The sequence below is a fragment of the Malaclemys terrapin genome, chromosome 4, assembly GCF_027887155.1.
Source record: "Malaclemys terrapin pileata isolate rMalTer1 chromosome 4, rMalTer1.hap1, whole genome shotgun sequence".
In the NCBI taxonomy this organism is placed as follows: domain Eukaryota; kingdom Metazoa; phylum Chordata; order Testudines; family Emydidae; genus Malaclemys; species Malaclemys terrapin.
The window spans coordinates 131,793,860-131,817,015 of NC_071508.1; the positions used below are offsets into that span (position 1 = coordinate 131,793,860).

General features: G+C 40.3%; 1 protein-coding gene across 5 annotated transcripts in view; it reads left to right on the top strand.

The window, feature by feature from the left end:
- Window positions 1-23,156, top strand: part of TECPR2 (tectonin beta-propeller repeat containing 2) — a 75,381-nt gene that overhangs the window by 16,388 nt on the left and 35,837 nt on the right. For 2 of the 5 annotated variants that reach the window (XM_054025339.1, XM_054025342.1), the window contains 10 exons: window positions 244-376; window positions 1,869-2,345; window positions 3,205-4,199; window positions 6,491-6,674; window positions 8,490-8,663; window positions 11,055-11,235; window positions 12,749-12,890; window positions 15,158-15,398; window positions 18,199-18,288; window positions 21,290-21,538. In XM_054025339.1, the coding sequence (XP_053881314.1) occupies window positions 244-376; window positions 1,869-2,345; window positions 3,205-4,199; window positions 6,491-6,674; window positions 8,490-8,663; window positions 11,055-11,235; window positions 12,749-12,890; window positions 15,158-15,398; window positions 18,199-18,288; window positions 21,290-21,538 (2,866 nt within the window). The remainder of the gene's footprint in view (window positions 1-243; window positions 377-1,868; window positions 2,346-3,204; window positions 4,200-6,490; window positions 6,675-8,489; window positions 8,664-11,054; window positions 11,236-12,748; window positions 12,891-15,157; window positions 15,399-18,198; window positions 18,289-21,289; window positions 21,539-23,156) is intronic. The other 3 variants (XM_054025340.1, XM_054025341.1, XM_054025343.1) reach the window with 3 other exon arrangements.

Sequence of the window (23,156 nt, forward strand, 5' to 3'; positions counted from 1 at the left end):
TCCATCCCATTTTGGGTCGGAAGCACAGCCCCCCCCCCCCATTACAACACTGTGGAAATTTCAGATTTAAACCGCTGAAAACGTGAAACTTACCAATTTTCAAATTCTATGGCTGTGAAATTAACCATAATGGACTGTGAATTTGGTAGGGCCCTAAGTATAAGTAGTCATTTTTTAATTAATGCTCTTTACATGTGTGTGGTTTTGTTTTTGTTTTTTTTTTGTTTGTTTTTTTTTTAACAGGCTATAATAGGTGGCTTGGAAGGATCTGGTGATATTGTGTCTGTGTCGTGTACCAGCAATGAGATTTTTCTCTTAAAGGGAGATAGAGACATAATAAGAATTTCAAGTAGACCTGAAGGACTTGTATCAATAGGTTTGTATAGATTTGTCAACTTTAATTTGTATCTTTTTAAAGAAAGTGGTCCATGGAAAGTGTTCTTGTATTGTTCCTTTAAAGAAACTTCCTCTAGCAACTTCAGTAGAATTGTCTCCCTGTTTCTTAAGATTACAAAAGGCCTAGATTCTCAACTGAGCCAAGTGTCTGCTCTTTGTAGCTAAAAAAGGTAACCATTAGAGAAAAGGTTATAGCTCTGTGCTTCTGAGGGTGGCTCTGCATTGGCCATGACTTGGGAACTACTCTAACCTACTCCACCTGGCAGCAGTCCCCAAGAAATGACACACGAGGTTGTGATTGCTGGAGTGCAGCACACTCTAGATGTGCATTATCCCTTCCCTTGGTAATGTTTCATTGACCGTCTTTTCTAATTTCTTCTTGTGGTTGTGTTGGATAATGAGTTTTATACTCTTTGTGCTCATAAAAGTGGCCATAAGTATAGGAAGGGATCACAAGCACTGGATGAAATTGTGTCAAACAAAGGTCTTGCAGAGCTGAAATGAACTTGTTCATCTTAGTGGTGCTCTTTCTGTAGTGGTAAAAGGCAGTATGAAAAATCATGGATAAAAATAAAACAGAAGGAAATATGCACTTGAACAATTTTAAAATATCAAATGCATCCACAGACGGAAACAAAGATTCAGATATGCTCTCATGCAGTGCAGATATCACTTTAGCATGAGAAATAGACATCTCTCCGGCATTACTTGCCGTTATATCATTTGGGCTGCTTAATGCTGTTTGTGTGTGGTTTTTAATCTTTGCTCCAGTACTAACAAAATACTACTAAATAAGATATCTACAAATTCTAGAGACTTATTCTCTCTCATTTATCTTAATGCATAGATGTGCAAGAATAGCTTTGTTATTTAAGCAGCGTTTCACCCACAGGCCTCTTGTGATTTTTTTTTTTTTTTTTTTTTTAAGTGTTCTGGGTACAATAGTAATGTAAAAAAACCAATCATGACAATTAAATTCTTAAAATGCTCTTGAATGCAAGACTAGAGATCCAGACAAATATGCAACCTCTAATTCTGTGTGCTATTGGAAAGAAGTCCTCTTGGAACATTGTTTTCTTTGATTTTGACCACAATGGTTTAACTGGGGGATTAAATTTAGGGGCATGATCTTGCGAGATGCTAAACGCCTCAATGGAGACAATGGGAGTTGAGGGTGTAGGAGTCTCTCTCAGCACTGCACACAGTTGGGTTCTGAAACCTAAAGGATTATGTCTCTTTCAATATACAGGCATAACTCTGGCTAACATTAATGGAAGCTTTGTGCAGACACTGGAGCATGAATTGAGCTATATAGATGAGTTACATAAGATTACTGCACAGTATTGATGTGAAATGTTGTTGGTTTAGACAGCATACCTTCTGGGAATTAAAACCTTACTTTTCTTAAGACGCTCTCCAAGAGCTGTACTTCTAATTACTTAGTGTGTGTGTTATTCTTTTTGTTTTGTCAGTTTCAGATGCAAATTCAAAATTGCTGAGTCCGTTACCAGATTTGAGTCCCAAATTGCAGAGCCCGCTATCTGTGGTTGTATCTGTATTGCCTGGCCCTTCAGTGGAAACACACCAAAAAATAAAAATGGTTCCTTCCCCCAGAATTATTGGTGATAAAAATGACTTTTATTCTTTAGTGAAAGATGATCTGGAAACAACACTGGTGTCGGAGAAAAGTCTTGATAGAGTGGGGGACTTAAGCAGTGAAACAAGAAAAAGAGGCTGTTCGGTAGCTAGTGAATCAAGAAGCAGGAGCAGTTCAGTAAATTCTGTGGACAGTGGCTCTAGTCTCCTGACAAGTGGAGACCAACCATTGTCTGAAGTGCATAGAGAGAGTCAACCTTCTTCACAACGGTTCAGCATAATCAGCTGTGAAGACTTTGACCAGGAACTCATTGTAAATCCCATCAAAGTAAAAAAGAAGAGGAGGAGACAAGGTAAAAAAACAAACAAAACACATTCTCTAACTCTGCCACTTCTTAGAATTATTGTCACCTTTGGTATCTGTTTCACTAAAAACATAAGTGTTTTGTTTGGTTTTAAAGACAAGTCTTATGTTTATGATAACATGTCTTTCAGTAATCATTACTTGTCACCTAACAGTAATTGATCTGTAGTCTTGCCCTTTCGCTTGAGGATGAAAGCCCATTAAGAAAGTAATAAACTTGTATCTTTACAGGAAGGTGTCATTTTTCTCTCTGCAGACCTACTTGCTCTTTATTATTTCTATTCTGATTTTAAGTTAGTTTTTACATTTATTTGTAACATTATGCAAAGCAGAAAAAAAGGGAGTATAAAAAAGGGTTAATGCTAATAACTTAACTTCTATTTTATTGTTTAATCTTTGTTACACTTAGAATATAAAAACTGTCATATTTTTACTGTTCGCACCCATAAGCAACACTTCTTTGCCAGATAAAAAGCATTTCTTTATGTACCATGGATTAGATTATATTGTCAATTCTTATTCCTAGTAATAAACTGGTATTACAATTTTGAATTCTTGCCTATTAAGATTACATTGACCATTCTAATACATATAAACAGCTTGATTAAGGTTTTGAGTACAATACTCCTGCATTCTCACTGTGTCAGTTTGTGCCACCCAATGGAGAAGTGATATTATTCTTAGTGTGTCAAAATTTGGACTAACTCCAGCTTCTAAAAATACAAATTTCCTGTTTTCTCATTAACAGTAGAAATATTTGCATTCTTTTATTTTAATTGAACTTGGATAAGTTTTATTAATAAGAATATTTATCTTTTTTTTTTTTCTTCTTTTTTCTCGGAGATCAGAAAATGTGACTAGGAAAAACCACAGTTCTCTGGAAGGTACACCAAATTATGAGCGTCAGTTTTCTGGTGATAGTGTACATTCTCTAAATGCAGATTCATTGTCCATGACTTCTAGCCTAATGAGCTATAGTATAGATCACTTGAGCACAGGTTCTCCAGATCAGGAAGGTGAGTTCAGTGTGGAGTCACATGCTGCCTTGCAAGAGGATAATGGCTCAGAATCATTCAGTGTGCTTCAGTCTCCGTGCATTAGTACAGCAACAGATTCGGAAGAAAATGGAGGTACAATTGAATTACTAAAACTTCCTAACAGGGACAGTGGAATGAATACACCAGCTGTTACACCTACTCTGATATCCAACCCTCTCTTAATCCTCACTGAAGACATAGGGGGTAGCGATGAAACAGAATGTAATCCAAGCCTGCTTTCTGAAAATACTGAATGCCATTCTAAATTGTTACCCCAAGAGGAACAGAATTTTCCTGTGCTATGTAAAGTAGATGAAACTTTAGCTAGAATAAGTCTGAAGGATACTGAAAATGCTTTTGAAGAAACTAAGATCACAGACAAAGTGTCTTTAGGTTTTAATACCACATGTGATGCTGAAAAATCACTGGCACAGGAAAGAAGTGATGAAGCTCACAGGGGAGAGCAGCAGCCACATTGTTTAATAAATACTGCCTCAAAAAACCCTACAGATCCCCCGCCTGACATCTCTAGGGAAGATGTGTGTTCACAAGAAACTGCGGTTTTTGGATGGGACTTGGAGGATGCAATCAAAGCTAAGTGTAGTGCTGCTGCTGCTGAATGGGTACCCAACACACATGATACCAGGACTGAGAAATCTGCATCCAGTGATGAAGAGGATATTTATGGGCATGGACTACCATATTCCTCTTCAGAGACTAGTGTGACAGAAATTGGGGGAAGTTTTACTTCCCAGGATATGACCAGAACAAGCCTAGATGAAATAATGCTCTTAAAATCAGATCAGGTATGTGATTTATTTATAGTTGAAAATAGTTAAGATGCCAGTATTCTAGAAGAAGCAATCACAAACGTTCTTCAGTTCTTTATGGAAGTGTTTTCTTCTCATTGATCCAGCAAGTAAAATTCAAATGGGGAAATTAAGCATATCCAAAACACAATGCAAATTATTATTGCAGACTTGAAAACATAGCCCTCTGTATATTGTTTTGAGTGTGCTGAAGGAGGAATGCCTGTTAACACCTGTTCAAAAGGAGTTGTTTGTCCTAAGTCAGTGAAATGCTGTTGTGAACCCACCAGAAAGCAGTACGATACCAAAAAGTGCTCTAAGGTAGCGCAATCATTTGAGTTTCTCAGGGCCCAATCCTGCAAGATGTTGGATACTTTCATCTCTCGTTGATTTCAGTGGGAATGGAAGATGCTGAGCATCTCACAGGTTTGGGGTCTTAGTGCATTTCTATTTAATCTTTGCCTATTTAAATCGTAAGCTGACAGGGCAGGGACTAGTGTGTCTCTTCCATGTTTTGTACAGCAGTGAGCACATTGATGCTGAAAGAGACATTTTCAGTTACAACTTACGACTGGGTTTTCATATTATTTAAAATGTTGAGTTTTTTTCCTTCCTCTGTTTTTTTTCCTCTCTCCTTCACTGTTGCTGTGTGGAAGAAAGCCACAGAAATAGCAAATTTAACTAATGGACTGTACAGTGGAAAGAGTGAAACTTACTACAAAGGCCTTGATCCTGAACCGCTGATGATGGGAGTTTTAACACTGACTTTATTTGTAGCAGGGTCAGGCTCAAAGTGCTATTAAATACACAATGTAAGCAAACTGAAAAAAATTATAAGTCTTGTCTCCTTCAGCTATAGTAACCTTTTGGTGTAACTTGTATCAACAGGTAAAATACTTTCGGATGAAGGATAATTTTTGACTTGATGTCCCAAATAATACTCTGCAAACTAAGGGAAAATGAACACAGCTACATTTTTATTAAGTGATACACTCTATAAATAGTAAAAGAAGGCTGTGAATTTCAAAATCTGGAGGGGAAAACCTCATCTTCTGCAATGTTTTGAAATGCACCTCAGTATTTTAGTTAATGTACAGGCTATGGAGCTAGTTATTATACAGGACTCTAGCTTGGTAATATAGGCTGTAAAATCCATAATATTCCATTAACAAGCCTTGAGTTTTGTTTTATTTATTTATTTTTTGTATAGCAGAAGGACCCAAGGGTGTCAGAGCAGGCAATTTATCTTCTCTCCTCACTCATAAGCGTGTATTCCAAAAGGGCCCTTTTTCCTTGTGTTAAATGATCATTAAAACATTAGTGAGGATTGGAAAGCTTTTGCATATTCCATTTTGGTGTTGCTGTTTACATAAGTAATTTATTTGCTTCTTTCAATTAACAGGGTAATATTGATGGATTTTGGACTGCCCTGGGGAGGAGGAGGATAGTCTAGGGTTTTGTTTTATTTATTTTTTTTTTGGTGAGACTCACAGTCCTAGCTGTCATGAGTTTAGGGCCGGCTCCAGGCACCAGCCGGGCAAGCTTGTACTTGGGGCAGCAGATTCTAAGGGGCGGCTTCCCTCCAATCCTTTTTTTTTCGCGCTTTGCCGTTTCGGCCGCCCCACAGGTTTTTTTTCTTTTTGGTTTGCTGCTTCGGCCGCCCTGTAGGGAGCTACGGAGGGGAGTAGGCTGCACGCTCCGTCTGCCCCAGCCGGTTCCAGGTCTGCAGCAAGCCTGGCAGGGCAGCCCACATCCTTCCCTGCCCGCCAACCCGAGCGGCACGGAGCCCTCCCGGCAGGTGGCGCGGCCGGAGGGGCCACGTAACGAGCACCCCGCTGAAGGAAGCCCAGGCCACCCCCCTTCTCTCTCTCCCCTCACTCCCGCCCTTCTCCTCCACCAGCCCCCCACTAGCCGGGGCGTGCACTCCGCTGCCCGGGGCATGTCTGCATTGCAGGGAGTCCCCCTGCACCCTGGCTCCGGCCGCCCCACATGTTTGGTGTTTTTTTTTTTTTTTTTTTTTTTTCTTGGGTCAGCAAAAAAGCCAGAGCCGGCCCTGCATGAGTTATTCCTAAATATAGGTGGCAACATGTAGCACTATGTACTCGATCATCTGGCTGGTGATAGGATTGTTTTATTAAAGGCATTTATTCTTTTGATGTAATTTAATGTTTACATTCTTATTCTTAAAAAATACTTCTGCTGTTTTATGCATGTATGCTGTGTGTGTGAATAATTCTTTTTTGTATATTTGAAGATACCTGACATTGTTCTGACTCTCCAGTTTTTAGTTTGCAGAAAGCTGGATGGGATATTCTGGCCCTGGATATGGGATACTCAGCCTGGTTGTATCAGAAAAGTATATTTGGTGCCTGGACTACAAAGCTAGTCTCTACTGTAGTGCTTTACCTAGTGCAGGTCTGCGGTGGCAAAAGTTTGAAGATGCTGTCCAGCAGGTGGCAGTCTCGCCTTCAGGTTGGTTAAACTGCATTTCACTTTTTGTTAACCTTTAAAATTAAAATGTATAAATTTGTGCAAATTAAGCTCTTTTTAATATAACTGTATAACTATGTGTGGCGTGTATTCCCTCTCATCCCAGTACTTTGACTACTATAAACACTGATACACAATGAGGATTGCTCTGCTGTCTGTAATCTAACTTGTTTTACAAAACACACCTGGACCGAGTTCCCTAATTCACTTGCACCAACTGTCTTTTAAAAGTTGTTAAAAGGCTATCCTGGCTCATGTGACTGCATTCCTGGAATATTAAAGTACTGTTTTCTAGCATAAATGGCTGTTCTCAAAATAGCAGAATTTGTTTGTTGAGCAGTTTTTTAAATACATTGCTGATGCATTATTAAATCTTTTTATTTGAGATTCTCATTTTACAGTTAAATTGTGAAATAATAGAGGTTATTTTCTGAACAAAACATCACGTTTTATTTGAAAAATACCTACTCCTAAACAAGACTTTCTAATTTAAATGTAGCTTTGATATAAAAGTGAACTTACCAGCACCCCTTCTCTCTCCACCCTCCAATCCTAGCACACACATTGTTATATTTTGACTGACTTTTTTAAAATTTATTTTTGGTGGCCTGGGAATGAAAGTTGGGATGGGTGGGAGGGAACAGGTTTTGGATGTGGACTTGTACCCTGTTCACCTTTCCAGATTGCTCCAGTGCTGGTATGATTGTAAGCAGGTCTCTCAACCATTTTCTCATTCTAGTCTTCTCCCATAGCATGATTTCTCTTTCCGTCTCTTGCCACTTAAAGCAGCTGATAACCTTGTTGCCCTGTCTAAAGGATAGGAAGAGGTGGTACTTCAGTTTCTTGTTAAATTGTCACATTTGGTCAGTGACTGAACCCTGATGGGGATTTGATAGCATTTACAAGAGTATGTAAACAGACCAAAGAGGAGATAATAGACTCAAATAATGCAATTCTGGGTATTGTACTTTCCTGTTCTGGGTAAAGGGTATTAATGTATCAGTATGCTGCACTGATTGCCATTTGAACTCACAAGCATGACATGTTTAGATTTTGAATTCCATCACACTGCTCTGTTACCTTTTCATGATAGGACTGTTTACAAAGCAAAATTTGGGCCAGATTTTGAAAACTAGCTCCTGAAATTGCATCTGTAAATTCTGTCTGCTTGTACCACTGACCTCTTCTCTGTGGAATGTCACACCTGTTCAAGTATTTGACTGTCACTCACCAGTGGCTGACCTACAGAGATTATAAACTTTAACTTTACTACTGCTAATGAGCTAATAGAGAATATACATGATACAGAAATTTGCCTTGTGCTGCATATATGAATTTTTTTTTTTTTAACCTGACAACTGTGATTAGCCACGGGATTAGTGTGTCTGTGTCTGTAGAAGTGGCAGGTGTGTTTCAGAAGTTAGCATTGGGGCCATCTGTAAATTTGGCCTTTAAATATTTGTTTCATTTGGCACTGGATATTGTGTGTTTTGATATTTTGAAAATAACCATGACTAGAGAGTGAATGAGTTAAAAACATTTTTCAGTAAGATTTAGTCTGTGGCAATATATATGGTTCAGCAACTCTCTGTAAAGCTGGTAACTGTCTCCCTTTAAAACATTTTACAAATGTAATGTTATGTAAGATTAATAAAGATTTGCTAAATTTTGCATTTTTCTGTTAACTTGGCTGGCATTAATCTTTTCTGTTAATCATTTTGTTGTGTGTACAGTAGACCAGCTGTCTCTAAAGTTACAATCAATATTTGGTATCGCCCACCATTCATTTTTATACAGGGGCTCTTCTCTGGAAGATTGAACAGAAAACTAACAAAGCATTTGCCTGTGGAAAAGTAACCATAAAAGGAAAGCGCCACTGGTATGAGGCCTTACCTCAGACAGTATTTGTAGCTTTAAGTGATGACACTGCCTGGATTATCAGAACTAATGGAGATCTGTATCTGCAAACAGGTATTTAAACTGTTGTCTTACAGTTTTTGTAAATGAGAATCAGAAGTGCATAAATCTGTGAAATCATCATGATTTGGTTTAAACCATAATCCGAATCCAGAATGAAACTGTTACGTATTCATGGCAGAGAAATCCTTTATCTTGGGAATCAATTATGAGATGTTCTAATACAAGCCAAGGAAAGATTGTTTGTTTGTATTACCATAGCAACTAGCCCAAATCATGGGCCAGCACCCGATTGTGCTAGATGCTGTACAAACACAGAACAAAAAAACCAGTCCTTCCCCTCAGTATCTTATAGAGGGGGCGTTTTGCAATAGGGAGGCGACTGAGAGCTCTGTTTTAGCCATGTTGAGCTTGAGCTGATGGCTAGAAATCCACAGGAGAGGTCAGAAAGAGGCCTGTATTTTCATTTGTACATAAGGAGACAGGCTTGGAATAGAGAGGTGGTGGCTGAATTTGTATTTACACATGAGATTACAACTCATCTCTGCATAGACGGGGGGAGAAGAGGGAGAGCAAGGACAGAGTCCTGTGGAACAACCACAGAAAGTTGGAGTGGGGATGAGGAGGGCCCTTGAAAGGACACTCTGAAGAAGTTATTCAAGAGTTAGGAGGGGAACCAGAAGAGGGCAGGGTCATGGAAGCCTGGGGTGGGGGTGGGGGGGAACGACAAGATTTCCAAATGGCTATCGCAATTCTGCCTTATCTTGCACTTAAAATGGGTCTCATTCTGTTCAATTTTCTCATGTATATCTAATATGTATGTGTAATAAAAAATTAAGAACATAAGAGAGGCCATACCGGGTCAGACCAAAGGTCCATCTAGCCCAGTATCCTGTCTACCGACAGTGGCCAATGCCAGGTGCCCCAGAGGGAGTGAACCTAACAGGCAATGATCAAGTGATCTCTCTCCTGCCATCCATCTCCACCCTCTGACAGACAGAGGCTAGGGACACCATTCCTTACCCGTCCTGGCTAATAGCCATTAATGGACTTAACCACCATGAATTTATCCAGTTCTCTTTAATTAAATATATATACACATTCTTTGTAATTGCTCTACTTAAGGAAACTGAAATATCCAGCATATTTTCAAGAATATACTCCTTTTAAATTAAATTGTTAATGGGGTTGACTAGTTAGCAAAATCAAGCAACTTGCCCAGGGCCATGCACTACTATTCAGCAGTGATAGTGATGGTAGCGAATGAGTTTGGTTCCACACATTGAGAGCTATGTGGAGTTTTTAATCTGTATTTTCCTCTCTTGCTGGACGGTGGTTTAACAACTTGCGTTCTACCATTTGTGGATTTCATAGATAAACTTAGATGCCAAAGTAAATCCTCCAGTGTGTGTCTCTTTTAACACAAGGCAACCGGGAAGAAAGACAGTAATGGTAGGGTGAGAACAATCCCTTCAGTACCTCCAGCATCCCATCCAACAGTTGCACCAGGAACTTGTGCCCCCATGTTAGAAGCTGACTACTATAACTTCCTTTTTGGTATCCCCTAGATTGATGATAGTCAATCAGCTACCTCTAGCTTCAGGAGCATGAGAACTTGAGAAAAAGCTAATTCTCTCTTGAGCTTTTCCCTCACAGACATGAAAATCCAATTTGTATATAGTTCTGGACAGAAATATATGCAATTTAGAAGAATGGATATGTCTAAATGTGTACAATAATTGTCTAACATCTTTTGATATTAAAGAGCTTTCACCTGTTGAATCATTCCCAGTCACTTCTAGTCTGTTTATTGATTAACATCTTATAAATGGAGATTCCTGATACTGCTACTTGGAGGAGGGAAGGAGAGGAAATTGCAGAATGAGAATGGTGGGCTCTCCACGAAATTACTAAACTGAAAATGTTTGAGTTAAATATTCTAGCTTGATGTACAATGTTTTGTTTGTTAAAGTATAAACTGAACATTTCTACACTAAGGGCTGGTCTACACTAACCCCCCAGTTTGAACTAAGATACGCAACTTCAGCTACGTGAATAAAGTAGCTGAAGTCGAAGTATCTTAGTTCGAACTACAAGGTACTTACCGTGGGTCCACACGCGGCAGGCAGGCTCCCCTGTCGACTCTGTGTACTCCTCTCGCAGAGCAGGAGTACCAGTGTCGATGGTGAGCACTTCCGGGATCGATTGTCGCGTCTAGACAAGACGCGACAAATCGATCCCAGAAGATCGATTGCTTACCGCCGAACCCGGAGGTAAATATAGACGTACCCTAAATGTTAAGTTTATGGAGATTACAGTAAAGTGAATATACAAGAAAATGTTAACATGCTAATTGAATTTTTCCCTTTGTACTTTAACTTACCTGATTTGACAACACCACTTAATTACAGCAGCCACGCCTTCTCTTCTTTGTTTTGTTTCCAGGCCTGAGTGTGGATCGTCCATGTGCCAGAGCAGTAAAGGTTGATTGTATGTATCCGCTATCTCAAGTTACATCTAGAAACAATGTAGTGTGGGCACTGACTGAGCAGCGGGTGCTTCTCTATCGAGAGGGAGTAAGCAGCTTCTGTCCTGAAGGAGAACAATGGAAGTGTGATATTATCAGGTAATTGGGCAGTGTTTAATCAGAATGGCAGAAAAGGTTGCTTTCATTCATGGGTATTTCATCTTACGGTAATTGAACCACTCACCTCTTGCTTATAAAGCGTTTTGCATCCAAATTGTAATCCTCAGGTTACCTTATCAGTGCATCTTGTTACATCACACTTTAATCAGTCAGTGGGCAAAAAAGGACAGTACTTGGAAGACATTTATTGGTGGTGAATGGGGAATGTTTAACAGAAGTGTGTATGGGAGGGAAAACAGTGGAAGAATCCTTGAAATGTGAATTAATGAAATAGGCCTTTTTTACACTGTTTAGTTCTTTCATTTGTGCTATAATGGTGCTCCCATTATTTAAATTGGATCTCCAAATATTTAATAGTTTATTTTTCAAGAATACTTGCATATGTTTACAGCTGACTTTGTCAGTCAGTCACTTACAAGACTAGAAGTTGCACTGGATATCTCACCCCCAAATTCACCTCAGATACAATTGGGTAGTATATTTTACTTCTGTAGCTAGTTTCACCAGAATTCCTGCATTTTAGCTTATCAACAACAGACCAGTTTGTTCTGCCTTCCTGATCCAGAGAGTAGTTACATCCTATATTATCTTGTAAAATGTATGGAAATATGTCCATTCTTGCATAAATCAATGCCATCTCTTTCCCAATAGGTAATTACTTTAACATTAACCTTTAACCTGATGTATGTATGTATGATAGATTTGGGGGGGGGGGGGGGTTGACTAATGTTCAGATCTACAACTTGAATCCAATTATTACATTGAAGAAAGTTGAATCTCTTCTATGTAAATACACAAGACTGACTTATAAACCAGGTATCCTGCATGTTCTCAGACTTGACTTTTAGGACTGTTCAAATCAATGCAAATGGAGATTTCTGAACTATTCTGGAAGGCATGTTGGAAGTGACTATCAGAATAGGATTGCCAACTTAACTTTTTTGATTTTAAAAATACTGTTTTATAGTGATCAGTTTTCTCTGGGCTTAGACGTGTGATTGTTTCATACAGGAAGCTTTTGTAATCAAGATCAGCTTCTGTCCTTATTGTATAGTCATAACCAGTTCAAGTTTATGCTGTCTGTGCTCTTAATGTTCTAGACACAATGGAGAGAAACAAAATCAAAACAAAACAAAAAAAGCTTGTGACATTACATTTTAAAGTTTTTGCAGAAAATCGATAGCTATCATTTCTGTACTGTTATGTGCTGAAGAATTCAACACTGGTCCGTTATGATATTTGTAGTCTTGATATTCACATAAAACAACTCCAGGAGGCTTATTCTTGCTTTTAGAATTCTACTCGTAGGAAGATATCTAATAAAATGTAAGTTACTGGATAAATATGGAGATGTCCAAAGATGTGTTTTATTTTACATGTTAGTAGTACCATATGAAGAACTTCTTTTCCACTCTAGTTTCTTATTTATTTTGAAGGTTTTAAGGAAGATTTTAATGTGTTATGTATTTTAAAATGTCTTTTGCATTTGTAGTGAAATGCAAGCTTTGGAACCAATGTGCATAACGCTTGGAGACCAACAGACGTTATGGGCTTTGGACATACGTGGAAATCTATGGTTCAGAACTGGTGTAGTTTCAAAGAAACCGCAAGGAGATGATGACCATTGGTGGCAAGTATGTACTCCTTATTCAGCTTTCAGTAAAGTCCACCATTCCATCGTTGTGATGTTTTCTTGCAGGGATCCCAACCTAAAAATATCAAGAAATAATTGCTTGGAGGCTTACAAGCATTATTAATACACCTGTAATGGAACGACCAGACTCTGGTGGCTGAGGCCCATTTTTAAATCTGCTCCTTGAAAGGAGTTAAACATGGCAATATCAGCCAGAGGAAAAATAAAACAGTGATAGGACAGTTTCCTTTAGCCCAATTAAAAAAAAAAAAATGCAGGGAGGCTGCTTTTCACCTAATCCAATTAGTTCCAAAGCACACAGGGCTGCTTTCTTCAGCCACGGAGTCTGTAAGGGGAAAATGATGACAAAAACAATTCTTACTGGGCTTATTCTCAGGAATCCGTATAGAATCACTGATCATGTTGTTTACATCCTTACTTATGTTTTGGGGTCTTTGTTCCCTCCGATCGTCTCTGGAGGAGGCGGATTGTCCACTCCTCCTCCGCTTGTCTTTCCTGAGTGGTTTAGTCAAAAATGTGTGTGTGTGTGTGTGTGTGTGTGTGGACTCTTGTATTGGAGCAGCATGGACAACATAGTTTTGAGATGACCTCTAATTTCATCAGTAAGTTGTCTTACCTTGATGCACGTTCCCATAAAAGCAGGAATTACCTCCTTTTTTTGAATGCTCTAAAGCATGGTTATACATACTTGCTTATAATAGAGCTTGGGCAATTAATCATATAGTCTCTCACCTTCTTGGGTCAGGGCCACTAAGGAGCGGTTGCTGAAAGCCATTAACATGAGTTCAAACAGCTCACGTGAGTCCCATGGATAGTCTTCCTCTGGGGAAGCTAAATGAAACTATATGAAAATCCATCTTTGTTGCCAGGCTCCAGGACAATTTCAGGGAAGAAGAGAGATTCTTTTTTCCCCTCTGACCATTCCCCAAATGAAGGGACTTCAGGTGCAGCAGAGTTCTGCAGTACTTCAAATAGATAAAAATACCAAGACATTTTGGAGAGGGGTTTGTTTTTGGTTTGGTTTTTTTTTTTTTTTTTTTTTTTTTTATATAGGAAGCTGCTATCTGTTATGTGATTCTGGTTTGTAATCAAGGCTCCTAAAACTTAAATCCATCAAAACTCAAGAGGACTCAAACTTGTTTCTTCTTCCACTCACTCAGTAGAGAGGTTCCTGAGGTTCACTCAGGAACACTGTTCCTGAGACTCCTGAACCTTATTCAGAAGGCAGATGAGGCATCTTTTTATCATAAGCGTAGTTTGACTTCTATATTTGGGGTGGCAAGGTGTGGGGGAGTGAGGCTTGGTGGGGGATCCAGGTGTGTGGGGAGGTGAGCCTCGATGGGGTATCCAGGTGTGGGGGGTAAGGCTAGATGGGGTAGGGATTCAAGTGTGTTGGAGGGGCTTGACAGGGGAGTCTGGGCACAGGGGGCTCAGTGGAAGAAGTTCTGGGTGTGTGCGTGTGGCGGGGTCTGAATGCAAAGGGGTTGGGCAAATTGGGGGGGCAGCTTCCTATACAGTGACCCCTTCTCCCCATGGCTGAGGAGTGATTAGGGACAGGAACTGGGGGAGGGGTGCAGAGCTTCCTGCAGCCGGGGAGGTTTCTGGGGGTGAATCTGACCTGGCCCCAGCTGCTCCCGGGGAAGAGGAAGTCCTGTTTCTCTTCTCCCCCACCCCCAGCAGCTGAGCCAGGTGCAGAATTCCAATTACCCCAGGAGTAATTCACTCTCACTCAACTGGGCTGTACACTGCACAGATGGTTGGGAAGCAGTTCAGCTGCCTGGCTCTCTTGGGTCACTGCTTTCTTGCCCTCCCCTTACACTGATCATGAGGGGGAAACTGATCTGCTAGCAGAGAACACCTGGCTTCCCCCCTTCCCCCAAACATTCCTCCTTGCCCCCCTAGGGTGCTGAGGGGGAAAGGGGTGAGCACCAACACCAGGCGCTCTGTGCCTGCTGGTCAGTTTCTCCACGTGGACTGTGTGGTGAGTCAGGAGAGCTGCTCCCTGTCCTCCCTTTATGCAGCTTATGTGGGCAAACTCATCGACCTCAGTCGCTGCTCTTCTCCTCTCCTTCCCTCGCCCCCCCACGGCACGTTCCTCTGCAGGGGACGAAGCAGGGCTAGGGGAAAAATATGAGCACTCCCCCCATGCGTCACCTCCGCAACGTATCTAGTTTGACATGCTTTTTATGGAAGGTCCTATAACTCCTCCCTAGTTTAACTGATTCTCCAGAACCTTTTTTTTTCCAGGTAAGCATTACAGATTACGTCGTGTTTGACCAATGCAGCCTCTTCCAGACAATAATCCATGCAACACACACAGTGGCAACAGCAGCCCAGGCTCCAGTAGAGAAGGTGGCGGAGAAACTTCGAATGGCATTTTGGTCACAGCAGCTTCAATGTCAGCCCAGCCTTCTTGGAGTCAACAGTAGTGGGGTCTGGATCTCTTCAGGCAAAAACGAGTTCCATGTAGCAAAGGGAAGTCTAATAGGTTGGTACATTTTTACACCTGTTGAGTTTTTTAAAAATCAAAGAAACTAACTAGTGCATCCACTCGGCACCCCCTACCATTCCCCTAACCCACCCATGGGTAAAATTCAGCCACAGCAAATTAAAGAGCAAGCTGCAAAAGCTTTTGTTTCTTAAACTAGAGTGGGCATGCAGACAGTATTGCGGGATGCTGTCTTAATATTTGGTTTGAGTAATTGCCCTTTTAAAAGTAGTACTATGAAGAAGGCAAGTTTGGGAGCCTGTTGCTCAGAGCTTGTTATGCTTTCCACAAAGTAGGTCACATTGTTTCTTTCAGTGCATGCACGCATATCTTGAATTAGAGAGTTACATATTGATATCACACAACCATGCAATATAGCACCTAGCACAATGGAGTCTCAGTCCATAACTAGGGCTACTAGGTGCTATGGTACCTAGTACACTGTATGTATGGTGCTGTACACTAATAATAATAATATAGTGATCACTTTACTCATTTTCCTAAACACATTTCCCAATGTGTTACTACTTATGATCTGATAAGAGAACATGCTGAACACTAAACAAGACACTTAATGACTTTAGCCTGGCTGATGAATGTTGTAGCTCATGACTGATTTGGTCTACTGCCAGAAGCCTCTAACCTTTGTGCTCTCATCTCACACAATCCTGGCTTCATCTGCAGGCCTAGGTGCCTTTTCAGCTGTCTCTTCAAGCCATTCTGATTTGTTCTGTCAATGTAAGTAGACTTTCCCTCTTGGAAAGGAACCAGGTGAAGAGTCCTGCTCAAACAGTAAAGTAATTTTCAAGAGGATTTCCCTTGACTTGTTGGAGGCTGCTTAGAGCTGTATTCTTCTTCTCAGTCCTTCTATGAGAGATGTTCCAAAAGCTATATGTCTAAACTTGAGTATAGAAACTATCCTCTTATTCTACCAAAAAAGTTTACTGATGGCCTCTTGATAGCAGCATAGTAGCCAAAAAGTGCCAGATTAGATGCTCCTTTAGGATTCTCTCTCATTAGATGAGGTGAAGAATTATGTAGTACTGTACCCGGTATTTACACAGGGAATCTGTCAAAAAATACTTCTGTTCCTTCTCTCTGAGTGTGTGATTGGATTAAGAATTAAGAGAAGATTTCATGATTACCCAAACACTAAACTAGATAGAAGTACTTGACATGTATTTAAACAAGCCTAAGAAAAGATTTGCAGAAAACTGATGCTGGAAAGCTTATTGGTTGACATCTAAGCCATCTGAAGAGATCTCTGCAGGTTGTGCAGATGTTTTTCTTTTAGATTTGTTTGACTTGTGGGGTTACTAGTATTTTATACCAACGACTTTAAAGAGGAAACATCTGCATGGAATTGTATTTGTCTAATAAAAAAAGAATAGTGTCTTCCCAACAAAGTGTGACTTTATTTGCTCTGCAGATCTTTCAATTTGTGACTGGTACCCAGTCAGTCCAGTTTAGGTGAGATTTGGCCATAAGTGCAAGAAATTAACATTGTTTTTGTCATTTAAGTGGGAATGGGCAACATACTGGATTTTGCATTTCAGAAGCCTAATAAATGACTGGCATTGCTGATCACTAAGGCTCTGATTCTGGCACAGAGGTCGTGGAAGTCACACATTCCGTGACTTTCTGCGACCTTTGTGACTTCCGCAGCAGCCAATGTAGCTGACCTCAGGACCACCTGAGTAGCTGTTCCCAGGGCCAGCCACATCTGCAGCTGTTGGAGCGGCCCTGGGGTGAGCCACACCTGCCGCTGCTGGAGCGGCCCCAGGGCAAGCCACGCTGGCTGCTGCTCGGACAGCCCTGCGTGGCTAGCCCTGGGGAGCACCTGAGCAGTGGGCCATCAGGGGCAGTCAGCCCCTGCCACTGGAGCAAGGGCCCTCCAGAGCAGCAGTGCCCCAGGGCTCTTCAGAGCTGTGGGGCCCCAGGAGCAGAGATTTAGTTATGGGTGTTTATAGTAAAAGTCATGGACAGGTCACAGGCCATGAATTTTTGTTTTTTGCCCGTGATGTGTCCATGACTTTTACTAAAAATACCCATGACTAAATCTTAGCCTTACACAACTGTAATTAATTGTACGTGATCAGTTTCCCTGGAAGGGCAGAAGGTTGCAAGTAACAAACTTAGCATTTGATGGGAAAGAACATCCTTCTCACTTTTGTCTGTTTAGATTTACAAAGGTCACATAAAGTCTTTTGCTGAAGAGTCAGCACAATCTTCAGCTGTAAGTATTGGGTCAAAACTGCTGCTAGTGCTTAGAACAAAAGGTGACCTCTAATGGATCATTTCGTATAAGCTTGCAACAAAGGGAACCTCCAGACAGGGCTGAGAAGCAGCAGATGAAACATTTGGCAACTAGTACAAAGATTATAACATTGAATCTGAAAGAATCCCTGTTCGATGACTTCTTCATCTATGTGCTGATTTGGTGTTCATCCATGATGATGTAACAAACTGTCTAGTGACATAAATGCACTAAAATAATGAAAAATGGTGTGTGTGTGTGTGGGGGGGGGAGGGTTGGTTTGTTTTTTAACAAGAAAACAGTTTCTCAAACTTATGAGCATGAGCTGGTGGGAAACATGGGGATTCTTCAATCTTAATAAATAGTCATTTGGCTTTATAATGATTTTTGGCCGGGACAATATCGGATATTGATTAGAACAAATACATTTTATAGTGAATTACAACAGAAATTCTCAGATCAAAATTCTCAAAGAATTTGTCATAACATTTAAGTTGCAAAGTGTGTGATTCATGATGATTATTGGTTTGCTTTCTTTTTCAGGAACCTATTGGAATAATATTGTGCCTCGAGGTACTGTTTCTGCCACAAAATGGGCTTTTGTGTTAGCTTCCACAGCTCCAACTAAAGAAGGTTAGTGAATCTTTAATTATGGTATAAGCTTATATTGAACTGACTTCATGCATTAGAGTTGATAGCTGAAATGATGCTAACAGGTTCCATAATGCTGAACTAGTCCTAATAGACAAAACTCTGGTGTACAGAAGTCCCATATTTTTGGAACAAGCTAGAATTTCCTACTGTCTAATTTATTGGAGATAACCCATGGTGGGACTGCAGTGGAATGGCCTTGAGTAAAGTGTGCTGCTTTTTGAGCATCCTTACTGGCTTATGCAAGGAATAATGTGTTTAGTGTCTTTCTGAAGTTATATATCTCTCATTTGGAGGGGTGCTGAGTCACTAAATGTGGAGGGGAAAAACAAATATAGCTTTAATGGATGTGGTGTGCATAGATGCTAGGGAGTGGGGTAGGTCTGCCACCAAAGATCGGGGGGAGGAAGGGGGAGTGGAATCTTTATAATCCACATTTTCTTATCAACCATTTGCATTTTATCGTACTTGTTCTTATGCTAATTCTGGCCCTCAATACCATATTCTATATTGGGTTTCTAATCTGTACACTTGCTGCTAATGATCAGAGGGGTAGCCGTGTTAGTCTGAATCTAATGCTTGCTGCTAATGGTGACTGGTGCTAGGGAAGTCTATTCATTTAAAGCAGCACTACTCAGAGGAAAAGAGGCTAGGCAGCCTAACCTATTAGGTTATTGGAGTCAGTAAAGCTCTCCAGCAAGTGAGCTGACACCCCCTTCAGTTTTTGCCATCATCATCACTTGAAGACTGCAGCACGGCATAAAAAATAAAATAGGGTAGTTTCTTTAAAGTATTTTATTTATATACTTTTCACCACAGCATCACAGACATAAACTGAGCCTCACTACACTCCTGTGAGAGAGAAATATTATCCCTATTTTACCGCAGGAGAAACAGAGCAAGAGAATAACTTGCCCAAAATCAATCAAGAGCCTGTGGTTGGATCTGGGACTGGAACTCAGATTTCCTGATTCTAGGTCCAGTGCGTTAGCCACACCCTTCCTCTCTGTCTCTGGGACTGAAAAAAATTATTCTATTTTCTTTTAAAAGCATAATGTAACTTCTCTAAAAATATATAAACCTTCCCTTAGTTGCATACGTTTTGAAAGTAATCTGTCCAATATATTGTTAGGCAGGTGGGTGGATTCATGTTAAGGAAACACTTCTGAAATATTTAAGGTGCTTAAGGCCTTGTCTGTAGTTGCCCCAGTTTCTGCCATTCATGACCAGCCACCAGTAGACAAAGTAAGCTGTAATTTGCAGTTTACTGTGTTTCAAGCAAAACGGCCATGGTGCAAATTTGTGGGGTGTTTTTTGTTTTTTTTGTTTTTCTTTTTTCAAGTGATGCCCCAGAGGTACTCCACATCAGGTGTTGGTGCATTTCCGTGCCTTTGATTGGAGAATTTCAGTATGTGCGATCCCCGTCTTGTGGCGCCATTGGCACCTCATCTAGCGTGCACACAACCTGACTCCCCTCAGTTCCTTTTCAACCATCCTGAGTTGGCGTTCCCAGCAGTGTCACAAAGTTAGCTCATTTAGCATTAAAATAGTTTGGTAACTTAACTGTATACTCAAAGCAAGACATTTGAGGGCTTGGTTGAGGATCTGAATGAACTTCCTCACTCTACAGTGCTGATGACACGATCCATCTTCCATTTCAGGGACTGCCTTACTCCCTTTTACTTGACGTGGTCTTCCATCACCACCACCAAGTGGGCCCTAAAAATCATACACACGGACTACTTGATTCCCTTTACTTCCCTTCATCCCCGTCCCTCTTCAGGGATCCTTCTCATAAGCACCTTCTATGACAAGAAGTAAACTGTCTTCTACACTTATGTGCTGTGGAACAAGTTCCTCCACAACACGGGGAAGGGTTTCCCATTACGTCATAACCCAAAAGAAAAATGGAGGCTGGAGGCCCCATCCTAGAACCTATCTGCAATACCACAGATTTCTATTGGCTTCCACCAGCCTTGGTTAACAACTGGCATAGTGACTCCCCAGCCCCAACTTTTCCCAGAAAAACACATTCTGAAATTTCCAGCCCTGTCCTGGAACAATCAGAGGAATATTAAGGTCCATTGTCCCATTAAGGAGTCAATATTCAAGAGTTTTCTGCTTTAACTGGAGTTACCAAACAGTTCAGTTTAAATACAGCATTGGGTTGGTTTAGAGTTAAAATAACACAAGTTTATTAATGAAAGCAGGTAGGATTTTAAGTGTATTCATGTATATGAGATAGTTAGAAATGGTTACCAGCAAATAAAAGTGAAAACATGCATCTAAAAGTCTAAAACTTAATCTAGCATGTTTTGGTTCAAGGCTTTGTTTAAGATGGCCTCTTTCACCCACAGTCAAGATGGTGACTGACCCACTCCTTGGTCAGGATCACTCCCAGAAACCCAAAGATGTGCCTTTGTTGTCTTGGGTGAAAGAGAGAACTTGGTTTTCTGCCACTTTCTTTTATAGTCCAATAAACCTTTAAAGTGGATTATTCTGAAGGTTACCCCTCAAAGTAAAGTTTATCCAAACAGTGAGGAAGGCAACATGCTGTCTGGTGGTGAAGAAGGCTCTGTGCTCTTTGGTCTCCCATTTGTTTGCTAAAATGCAAATTATTCTGTTTCCTGCCATCTCCTCCTCCTGCTGTCTTCAGGACCTGTTTACTACTTGTATGTAAATTGAGGTGTAAACACACATTCCTTTGTTTAGGATAGACCTGTTTAGCACCTTTTGTGTGTGTGTGAATACACTAATTTTTACTCCCAAATGAAGTGTTAAATACTCAGCACTTTGAAAATCAGGCCACTTATTTTAGATGCCTGAATTTAGGTAAGAAAATCTTGACCCAAGAATACATTTCAGAAGACTGATAGTTTGTTTTTAAATGCACTCTGCACTTAATGGTAGAGTGAAGCAACTATAAGTTTTTGAGAATGGATTAGGAGTGATTTTAACAGTAACACACATTTTCTCTCCATAGGAAGCTTTCTGTGGCTGTGCCAAAGCAACAAGGATCTGTTTTGTGTCAGTGATCAGAATCCTCAGTTCCATCCTTCTTCAGTTCAGCTACCGCCTGATGCTGAAATGGTGTGTTATTCAGCCTGCCAGGATGCCATATGGGGTTTGGATAAACAAGGACAGGTCTTTATCAGAACACTTTCACCAAGTTGCCCAGCTGGGATGCACTGGACAAAACTGGACCTTTCTCAGCTAGGTATGGCTTTTTGTGGTAAGCGAAAAGACTCAACTTATTTTTAAACAGATTTTTTTTTTTAAATTCTCTTGCATTTTTCATTGGCTTTGCAAATACCAATTTAAATTTTAAGATTTATTGGATTTAATAACACCTGAAAATAACTGCTGTATTAGTAAAGATGTATAATTTTCCAACTTTATAAAATGTCAGAAAAAATCCCAGGGTTTTCCAATAACAGGCATGCTTTTAGATACCTTCATAGCAAAAGGCTAGTATTAAGTGTTCACTGTTCACTTGATGGTATTTTGCAAAGGGTATTTTTTTTGTTTTGTTTTTATGTCGGTCTGATCTTATCAGGCAAAGCAGTCAGTACTTGGGTGGGAGCCCTTCAAGGAAAACTGTTTCAGAAAGCAGTGCCAGTGAGTCAGTTGGTGATGCTCTTCTGTTCAAGTTGATACTGAACTTATGCCTCAGCATGACATTGGGGACTATGGTGCTGCTGAAGTTGCTGTCTTTGGTTGGATGAGACATAAAACCGTAGTCCTTGATTGCTTGTGGTCATTAAAACGTTCTCCCAATATGACTCTCTTCATAAGCAATGGGGTGTCCTGGTTACTGAGCAGTTTAGCCAATTTTATTCTACATGTATATTTCTTTGATGTCTCTCTCAGTTGACTGTCTCTACTTCCTGTCCTAAAGTCTTTAATGTTGTGCACGGTTGATTAGCTGCCACACTATATTGTATGCAAATCTCCTGGAGACAAGTGAATTGATTCGTGCGAAGGTGACATAATTAAGAATGAAGTCCATTCTAGTCACTTCCACATTGGCTCTTAACTTCACATTTCCTTTGGGATGAAATTTTCTGCATTTGGCATAAGATCAAAGGTGAATTCTTTTTAAAGTTGGATCAAAATCAGTTCAGCTGGTTTTAAGCTAGGCAAGCAGCAGACTTCATTTTATGTAACATAATTATATAAACAGTTAACATTTTTAATCTTAATTTTTTTAAAAAAATTAAGTTTTGCACAGAAAAAACATTGTCCATGTTTAAAGCGTCAAGTTTTCAGCATGGAATATGACCTATTTTTTTTTAATTGGACTGACTCCCAGCTGCCAAGATGTCTTAAATTTGAATGCCTCTCAAGCTGTTTCACATTCACTGGTTCATGAGTGAGGCCACCAACAGGCTCCCTCACTTGCCTAGCAGGACTTTGGACCTCTGTTATAATCACTATTATTTTCTAGCAGTTTAGGTGATATTTCAATTTCATGGTTAATACATAGCTGTTATAGCTTTTCCGTCAGTAGATGTCAAGCACTTTACAAAGGAGGTGTAAGTACCACTATCATCCTTTTACAGAAAGGGAAACCGAGGCACGGCAGTGAAGTAAGTTGCCCAAGATCACTCAGCAGACCTGGAGCAGAGCTTGGAATAGACCTTAGATCTCCCCAGTCCCACTCTGTTGCTACATACAGTAGCCCACACTGCACTCGGTCCGTTTTGGTACATTTCTCACTTCTGAGATATCCAGACTTATGTGACGCATTAGATGTAAATCATGTGGTGATGGTGGTGGATCAGGGAGGTTTGTAATAGAAGACTCCAGACTGTACTAAGCAAATGATTCTTTAGCCTGAGAAACCTGTC